General features: G+C 41.8%; 1 protein-coding gene across 2 annotated transcripts in view; it reads right to left on the bottom strand.

Annotated features, from left to right (window-relative positions):
• RGL1 (ral guanine nucleotide dissociation stimulator like 1) overlaps positions 1-7432 on the bottom strand; it is a 162769-nt gene extending 155337 nt beyond the window's left edge. For both annotated transcript variants that reach the window (XM_044676160.1, XM_044676161.1), the window contains exons 1-2: positions 7261-7432; positions 6025-6135 (exon numbers count right to left, since the gene is read on the bottom strand). In XM_044676160.1, the coding sequence (XP_044532095.1) occupies positions 6025-6135; positions 7261-7287 (138 nt within the window). In that variant the 5' untranslated portion in view covers positions 7288-7432. The remainder of the gene's footprint in view (positions 1-6024; positions 6136-7260) is intronic.
• Positions 7433-10105: the final 2673 nt, after the last annotated feature.

Below are 10105 nucleotides of genomic sequence, written 5' to 3'. Positions count from 1 at the left end.
AAGGAAGGAAGGAAGGAAGGAAGGAAGGAAGGAAGGAAGGAAGGAAGGAAGGAAGGAAGGAAGGAAGGAAGGAAGGAAGGAAGGAAGGGTCTCCAGAAATTATACTACTTAAAGCCATGTTCTCTCCACCTCCTATCTAGCACTCACAACAAAGAGTGTTCTGTCTACAATAGTTCAAGTTCCCATCTTCTTGAGGACAGTGAAGTTACCCTCAATAACTGCCACCTATATGAGCAACGTGGGATCATCAATAATACTGGTAAAAAAGACACAAAAGTTTTGATCCTTTCCTCTTCCAAAAATCACCTAGCACAATGGTTGGTTCATTAGACAGGGTCATTCTTCTTCCAGGGGCAACACCTAAATAATATAATCCCATCTAGTATCTTTCTATAAGTCAAAAACAAGGTCAGTGTTTCAACAGTTTATACCCAAAGACTGTCCAACATAATCTTGCTGTCAGGGTCCAGGATGTACAAACCAGGAGAGTCTACATTTCCCTTCCCTGTTTGTTTTACAACCAGAGTGTTCTCAAGTGTTGGATTACTTAAATAATAGCAGCAATTTATATTTCTGTAGTCAAAAATCTCTTTATGACAACCCTAAGAAAGCGATAGAATGAATAGACTTCAGCCCAGAGAGATGAGGTGACTTGCCCAAAGTCAGACAGTTAATAAGTGGCAAAGTAGAAATTAGATCTCAGATCTTCAGAATCCAAATCCAGTGCTTTTTAAGCTACGTACTATTAACAACACAAAGCAAAACCATTAAGTTTTTGGATTAAAGAGGATACTTGACATCTGGGCATGTGCCATTCTTCATCTTCCCCCTTAAGATCAAATCCTAATTCCACATAGAGAGCTGAGTTCTAGAGTACAAATACCCCAAAAAGTGATCAGTTATTTAGGTTGCTTGGATAACAGGGTCAGTCTATTTGGCAGGAACCATGCTTAACTATATATTCTACATAACAATAGACTTAAATTGCTCTCTTCACAAATCACAATGAAATGCCAAAATTTGGAACTAAAATGGACAATTGTCATCCAAAACACAGAAAAGAAAAATCACCAGCTTTATAGCAAGATGGACTTGTTATTTTATCTCAAGGAAGAATAGAAAAAACACTTTGTAGATATCATTTTCCTTTGATGAGAACTCCCATTCACTCTGGTAATACCAATTTGTATTTCAAGTGTCCCATCATTTTTAACTCAGAAGAATTAAGTGCCGTCTTAGAAGTTCTTATAATTCCCTTCCTTTCTTGGTCTAGCTGTCTTGTCTATACTTCATTTCAGAAATTTTTTTCAATCCTTGAAGTATTTCTTTACCATCTACTATGTAGCCTTCCCTGTAATAGTGGCCCTAATGCTATAGAAAAGAAGCATAATATGTAACACTTAAAGAATTTATAAATTAACAAACGTCCTTTCCCTCTTTAACTAATGTATCAGCCAAATGAGATACAAAGACAAAAATGAAACACTGACTGCACTTCTAATCCATCACAGAAGTTCTTAACTCTTTGGACCCCTTTGGCAATTTGGTAAAGTCTATGGATTCCTTTTCAGAATGTTTTTGTTTTTTGTTTTTTTTTTTAAACCCTTGTACTTTCGGTGTATTGTCTCATAGGTGGAAGAGTGGTAAGGGTGGGCAATGGGGGTCAAGTGACCTGCCCAGGGTCACACAGCTGGGAAGTGGCTGAGGCCAGATTTGAACCTAGGACCTCCTGTCTCTAGGCCTGACTCTCACTCCACTTAGCTACCCAGCTGCCCCTCAGAATGTTTTTAAATGCATAACATACATAGGATTATGAAGGAAACCAATTACTTGTATTCCAAAAGTCTTTCTGCAGTTTTAATCTTTAGTAGCTTTCTAAGTTTCAATAATTTAAAACATCTCTAAGACTTTTGGGATACCTTATGTTGAAATAATCATGAATAAAGAGGGTTTTTTAAGTTCACAAAAACAATGTGAAGAACGCTTGGGTTATCATTTCTTCATTTCTCCCTCTACTCTCACTTTCTGTTTAACTCTAAAAAATAGATCCTTCTAGGAATTTTGAAATGGTGTCATGCACAAGAAATTACTTCATCTCATTCAAAAAGAAAAAAAAATGAAAGCCTGATTACTAAGATCCAATTAGTTGGGCCACACTTAGTTAAATTTGGAATTTCCTGACACCAAAGCAGTTTCAAAAAGCGGGGAATTGGTATACTTTTGAATTATGGTGTTGGAGATTTTCAAGAGTCCTTTGGACAACAGGGAGATCAAATAAGGCAATACTAAAGAAATTAATTCATACCTTTAATTTCAAGGGCAAATACTGAAGCTGAAGCTTAAATATTCTGGCCACATAAATGAGAAGACCGGACTCACTGGGAAAGATCCTTATGTTGGGAGAGATTGAAGGCAAAAGGAGGAGTGGGCAGAGGTTTGAGAAGAATAGACAGTGTCATAGAAACAATGAACATGAACTGGGACAGACTTGGAGAGACAGTGGAGGACAGAAGGATGTGGTGTGTGTGCTATGGACCATGGGGAAAGAAAGAGTCAGTCTGACATCAATGAACAACAAAAATAACAATAGTATACTGGAAGCTTCAAAGAGAATGAAAGATAACAGATTCTGAGAGAGTGTGGAGACTAAAGGAAATGCAATATAATGGAAAGGACAGAGTTTGGAATCAGAGGTCCAGAGTTTAAATCCCAGGTCTCTTATTTACAACCTATGTGATTTTGGTTAAACTCCATCTAGCTACAATCCACCAAGAAACCAGAGTCTGCATGCATATCTTGCCATCTGTTCTACTCCCTGCTCCCTCCCTCTCCCTTTTACTTTTTGCTCTGGGAATAACAATCTTTGCTCCTGGAAAGGGTGTGGCATCAATGGCCTTATGACTCCACTCACAATCCCTTTATCTCCCCAGGCTAAAGCTCTCTTCCTTGGCCATCACTCCTCAAATATGCTGCCTAGCACTTCTGTATTTTTAGCCCCAATGCAAAATAAAAATCCTTTTTATCTCTTAACACAATGCCTTGCACTTGGTAAGCACTTAATAAATGCCTTTTATTTCATTCATTCAATTCATTTCACCTCTCAGGATCATGGTTTAATTCATCCATAAAATGACTAAATAATCTGAGGTCCCTTACAGCTCTAAATCCTATATTCTATAAGCACTTGTCAGGAATGTTGTAGAGGAAATTTGGGGCCAGACTGAGGTTGGACTGGATGACCTCTGAGATCCCTTCTAACACTAAGATTCTGTAAAAGCTCTAAACAACTTTTAAGTATTGGTCACAACAAACTAGACATTATGAATGGGGAAGCATATTCTCCTCCATTAGTTTGGGCAATTTTTCTGTGTTCCTCACCCTTCTAGGAAAAAGCTGCTGTCCGTACCCAGAGGTAAGTGAACTCTGAAGAGTGTGTGAGAGTGTGAGTGTGTGTGTGTGTGTGTGTGTGTGTTTTGTGTGTGTTCACAGGTAATGTAGAGTATGATAGATGGGGAGGTATAGGACGATTAGAGAGAGGAAGGTGAACCAATAGAAAAGGAAGGAATAATAAATGACTAGGGAGGTCTATATAAACCATAGCCCCCAAGCATCTGTTTGGAGGAATGCCTAGTTAGCCTTTCCTCCCTTGCAACATGATTCAGTCATTTACTGCTATTGTATTTGGCTAAAAACTAAAAGTGCAACCCAAGCAAAATGAACAGTGTCATTAGAGAGGAATAACCCTGTACCAGAAAATGTAATGACTTTTTTGAAAGCAGCTGTGATTATTCAGTAGTTATGATTCATTTCAAAGTTTGTGACCAAACCACACTATGTATAAAAAACATATAAAAACCAACAATAAGATGATGACTGTTTCAAATTCTAGTTCTGCTTTTCTTGTTAGAATTGCTGATGAAGTACATAATTAATTTTAACATGTATGTCCCAAGTTAGATGCCCATTAAATGGATGAACATCTCCAGTTCTCATTTGCTAAGTTCAGTGACCTGCTGACCAAAACTGAAGAGATTACTAATAATTACCTTATGGCACCTAAGTGGTACTGATGATTTAAGTAGAGTATTTGGGATACCCTCAACTTTAGCAGCAAGAAGAGCACAATATATTAATGCCAGCAGTCATATAGTTAAGGAAATGGTTTTGAGATGTCCTTCTTTAAACTTAGGGGTTGGAGGGGCATTGTTATGTTTTAATTTTTTTGGATGAGGGGGCAGGAAGCAAAGCTACATGGCTTCCCTATTCCTAAGAGGAAGGCTTGAGTTATTTATTTCTCTTTTCCCATCCCTCACATGCTAACCTCTGCCCTCATATCTTTGCAGGTCACCCATGATTACCGTTTAATACAGTCTGAAATTTACTGAAAGCCCAAAGAATACAGAGGTACCATAGGTGACATATTCAATACTTTACTTACACAATACAAGATCTTGAATTGAATATGGTATGGTAGGAAGAAGCTGTATTTGGAGCCAGAAGACATTAGCTCTGGCATTTGCCATCTGTATGACCTTGACAAGTCGCTTCCTTTCTCTGGCCCTTGGTTGGTTTTTGGTTTTGTTTTATAACCCTTACCTTCTATCTTAGTATCATTTCTAAACCTGAAGAGTGACAAGGGCTAGGTAATCAGGGTTAAGTGGCCCCTGGGTCACACAACTAGGAATTATCTGAAGCTAGCTGTGAACTCAGGTCCTCCCAACTCCAGGCCTGGTGCGTTCTATCTACTGTGCTACATAGCTTCTTCAGGAAGTAGGGAGTTGAACAAGATGATCACTAGGTTTGCTTTCCTTCTTATAATTTATGATGTTAGGGTTTATCAAGAACAAGGCCAGGTAAAACGACACCTGAACATGGCAAAACTCTGTTCCTTCCAGGAGACCTAACCTATCACTCAGTCTTCCACCAAGTCCATCTTGCCACCTCTCTAGTTCAAGATCACTTTGCTTACATTGATCGTGATCATGAATCTCTCTTATTTCTCAGAATATACTTACCCAAATCTATCACTGACTAGAAAGGTGTCGTCTTCTCTTTTCTTCTCTCTGTCTCTCTCTATCTCTATCCCTGTCTCTGTCTCTGTCTCTCTCTCTCCCTCCTTCCCCTATTCAGGATGAGCCAAATGATTTCTGGTCATAAATCTGAACAGAACTGATATGATCTTAGCACACATTTTAAAATCTCAATGAGAAAAGAAACTCATTTCTGGAAAAGCAACATCTCTCAAAAGCCCAACACCCCATATGCAGTTGTTTTTGTTTTTGTTTTTTTAAAAAGCTTACCTTCCGTCTTGGAGTCAATATCAATACTATATATTGGCTCCCAGGCAGAAGAGTGGTAAGGGTAGGCAATGGGGGTCAAGTGACTTGCCCAGGGTCACACAGCTAGGAAGTGTCTGAGGTCAGACTTGAACCTAGGACCTCCTAGGTCTAGGCCTGGCTCTCAATCCATTGAGCTACCCAGCTGCCCCCTCCCACCCTCCACATGCAGTTTTAAGGAAGTGGAAAGGTATTTGCTTCCATCCCTACAGGGAGAGGAAGAGTCTTCTAAGAAAGCTGTTTCGATGTGGTCTATTCTCTTGGCACTCTGTGTTCAGTACTTGAAAATACAGGAGCAGGGTGGGAGGGTTGTATTGGGGGGAGGGGCAGAGTAAAGGACCGAGGGATGCTATGTGGGCAAAGTTTGCTTATCTCTCCCGTTTCAAGTCCTACTATCTTTCCTTGTTACTTTGTGACACTGTTCTTTACCAGAATCTGTTTGCCTGAAATCCCAGGGGAGTTTTAAGAGGTTTTGAATTATTGACAAGTCTAGGGAAAGAGCTTTTGAAAACACAAGGCACAAAACCAGCCCTGTTTTCTATAATCCAGGAGAAAAATTTGGTTTGTTGTCAGTTTCCTTTCTATGAGAAAGTCTATATTCACAGACCCACAGACAGTTGCAGCGAGTCCACCGCTGCTGCAAAGTTCACAAAGCTTCTCCAGCTTCCACTGGGACAGTGTTACTCACCCCTAGCCATCTTGCTCCTTTATTGGCAGCCTGTTGAATTTGGACTCTTTTGAGGGTGACATGGTAAACAGCTCCTTCCTCTACCTCTTCACCCCAGTCCTGAATCGAGCTCTGCCAGGGAAGGGAAAGAAACAAAAAGAGAGAAAGGGGAGAAAAAAAGGAGTGCTTTTCTTCCTCTCTCTAACCACAAGGTCTCCAGCCGCTTTGCTGCCTACAACTGCGTCTCCCTCAGCATTCAAGGCACAAGATGGGTCGTTCAAAACAAATATAACAATCAGAACAACCCACTGCACACTGAGATAGAGGGAATGCTGAGATTTACTTGGCAGGATGCCTTTTTCTGTGGTATCAGGATCCCCCGGACTTTTCCATTTAGTTATTTTTCCTAGACTCTCACATATTTTAAATAGTTGTTTTTTTTTTAAAACAACTTTTCCCCCCTGAAGAATGAGGCTTGGTTTAGGATTAGACACACACACACACACACACACACACACACACACACACACACACACACACACACACTACCACCCCCAAGTTAAAGGGGAAAAGTCACTGGAGGGAGACGACTCTTTTAGATGTCTCACTAAACTCAGAAGCAAACAAGTGTCTAAAATGTGAAGTTTTCATTTCATTGAAAAGGAATTATTACTCTGTTACACACACACACACACCCTTTAAGATTTTGGAATTTTAAAAGTTAAACGGGGCGGGAAAGTTTTGTTTCTGTCAGCTAATGTGGCAAGTGAAAAAAAAAAAAGCATCACATCATGATGCACTTGCAACTAAAACATTCTCTGAAACCATTCCCGGTTTCCTATGTCCCCAACTAAACCCAAGCTTCATATTAAAGAGTCCTGAACTCGAAAAGGCAAAAACAAAAACCTCCTGGATTCCCCCAGACGCCGCTAACTTTGCTTTCCCTTTTCGGGAAAGTTTCCCTTCGGTGCCTTATATTTCTCACACCACAAGCACACACGAATTGTCCACACACTCACAAGACAACTGCTGGGGAGGTAAGCATCATTTAAGGGCAGCATACACCCTGAGAGTCAAGAATCTGGAGCTCTCCTGCCGCTGATAGCCCTCCAAGAAGCTGCACGCAAATATGGAATCAGATGGCTCAGTTCACTCCTGAGAGAGTCCAAACAACTGGAGGAAAAAAAAAAGTGGGGGGCGGGGGAGGTCGATTCCCCAGCAGAGAAGTCTCTGGAGACGTCAGAAAGTTCTAATTACCATTTTAGCTTTCCAAAGCAATTTCATTCTCAGTTTTGTCTTCAGTATGTGGCCGCTGCATGATGAATCCTGCTCGGAAGCAGAAGTAGCTCTTCTTTTCCCTTCTTCTTGTAACCTTCTTGCACACTTTTCCCCCTCGCAGGCAGGCAGGCAGGCGGACACGGACACGGACGCGGACACACACACACACACACACACACACACACACACACACACACACACACACACACACTCACGCTGCTGCTGCTGCTGCTGCTGCTGCTGCTGCTGCTGCTGCTGCTGCTACTGCCGCCGCTCCGCACCGCTCCCCCCCTCCCTTGCTCGGGTTCTGCTGCAGTCAATTCATGACCACAAAGAACTGAGCGAGCAGAGGGAGCGAGAGAGCGCAGAGAAAGACTCCTCCCCGCGCCACTTCGTGATGTAAGGTTTTCCTGTTTATGCTTATGAACTTACTCTCCCTTTCTTAAATTCCATCTACAAAGTCCCGGGGAGATAGTTTCTGGAGCTTCCGAAACCTTCCAGAGGCCATCTCACCAAAACAGACCTTAGAAGTTTATCTGGGTTCTCCGATGGTCACCAGGTGCCAAAACAGAAATGTGTGCCTGTTCCTCTGTGTGTGTGTGTGTGTGTGTGTGTGTGTGTGTGTGTGTGTGTGTCCGTGTTTTTCCCCTCCCTCGGCTAAAAGAGACAAAAAGAGGGGGAGTGGTGAACGGGGAGGAGGATTAGTAAAAGTTCTATTATCTGCCTGTGTAGACTTCTATGAATAATTAAATCTGAGCGACTCCAGTGAAGCATTTAACGATGTAAAATGGGGAGAACGGGAGCCAGGAGGCTTTTTAAGCTTCATGGGGTTTTAAAAGAAGAGAGAGAACAAATTGGTATTCTGTAAGTCACTGCCAAAAGCTATGCCTTGTCCTGCATCAGTCAATGCAGGAACCAGCTCAGGACATCTTCCTGCCATCCAAAAATGATCCTGTCCATTCACACTGGCAATTGACTGGTGGGGGGGAGGGAAGAGGCAGAGTGACAAACTGTGGAAAGGAGGCTTGCTGATGGCCCCTGAGGTTCTGAGATGCTTTGTGATGAAGCCACCATCTGTTGCATTTTCCGTACTGTAACTCTGTAGTGTCAATAATAACTACACAGAAAACCCTGTGGTGAAAGAAATGGCTGAACTGATGATCATTATCATGATGGACAGGTCAGCTGGCAGTGCAAGAGAATATTCCTTTCCTTGCCCCTCAGCCTCAGCTCCATTAAAACAATGCTAAAAGTCATCTAGAGGTATAGAATGAGAGCTGGACCAACTCAGAAGTTAGGCTAGATGTCTAACTCATTTTATAGATATGGAAACTGAGGTCCCAAGATGTTATGTGACTTGTAAAAAGTCACACTTGATAGCATGCAATAGTGGAAAAATTTGAACTTGGATTCTTTGATTTCCACTAAGGGATGTCCAAGGATTATAAAGAGTATGAACCAGAACAAGAGGCTATGTAGCCTAGTGGATAGGGAGCTGTCCTCCAAGCCAAGGAGATTCAGATCACGTTTTCCTGGCTTTAATTCTGCCTCTGACACATACTGGCAAATGAGACCCTGAACTTAACCTCTCAGTATTCTAAGCAAACTCTCTAATACTACTATGATTTGAGAAGGTGCTGGCCTTCATGCTTAGGAGTTTCCTTACCCAGGAGTTCTCTATTCCAATGAAATCTAAAGTCCAGGCCCTACCCCATGTGCCAGAAATCCACACCTTTCATTTGTATCCTCAAAACCATTTCCCCAAGCTCCTATCTTTCATCCCATTTGGGTTATCTGTCTTTAAATCAGACAAATTCAATTTGTATAAAACCCTCCCACTAATGGCTATTCCTTTAGGTGCTTTGAATTCCCAAAATCCATCCTTCTTTCAACCCAGCCCCATTTACTCCAAGCTCTCATTTATTGCTAATAATAAAAACTTTAAATTGTCAAATAATTTACAACCATTACCTCATCTGATCCTCAAAGTAATCCCAGCCCCAGGCAGAAGGAGAGAGAGCATTATCCTTAGATTACAGAGGGAAAAGCTGAGGATCAGGACAAGTTAAATGACTAGTCCAAGATCACAGGGAATTCGTGGTTGTCATGACATAAACCCAGGCTCCCTAGCAATCTCAGTCCTCTCTCCACTATACTAGGCTGCTATTAACATACTTCCCCCACATAAAATAAATAAATCAGGGTATAAACTTAATTTCAAACCATTACTTACCTGGGGATGAAAAAGGAGGAGGGTTGGGCGTGGGGCTAGCAACCCCACCCTGTAAAAACTAATCTGCTAAAGAAACTGCAACCTAAAGTAGGGGCAGCTAGGCTAGCTCAGTGGATTGAGAGCCAGGCCTAGAGAGGAAAGGTCCTAGGTTCAAATCCGGACTCAGCCACTTCCCAGCTGGGTGACCCTGAGCGACCACTTCCCAGCTGGGTGACCCTGAGCGACCCATTACCTACTGGTTGTGGCCCTATGCTCCTAGAATGGAGTCCCAGGATAAAAAAAAAAAAACAAAACTTACCTGGGGGTGGGGGGAAGAGTTGGAGTTGAGGTGGGGGAAAAAGAGAATAGGTGGTAATAATAAACAACTGCCACTTCAGTGATACCAGATGGCTCTGGCCACCTCACAGTTCTGGTGTCTGAGGCCCTATAATCCTATGAAAGGATATATTATATCTCCTGGATGGGAGATCTCCCTGCCTAGATTCTAGATCTAGAACTCCTCCCTCTGTATACTCATTCTTCACTGTATCCCTGTTTGCCCTCTCTCCCAAATTACATATATGCTTGTACAAACTAATAATTATAATTTGG

Source organism: Gracilinanus agilis, chromosome 4 (assembly GCF_016433145.1).
Source record: "Gracilinanus agilis isolate LMUSP501 chromosome 4, AgileGrace, whole genome shotgun sequence".
NCBI classification, from domain to species: domain Eukaryota; kingdom Metazoa; phylum Chordata; class Mammalia; order Didelphimorphia; family Didelphidae; genus Gracilinanus; species Gracilinanus agilis.
Note: the sequence above shows the minus strand (reverse complement) of the source record. Positions and strands in the feature narration are given on the sequence as shown.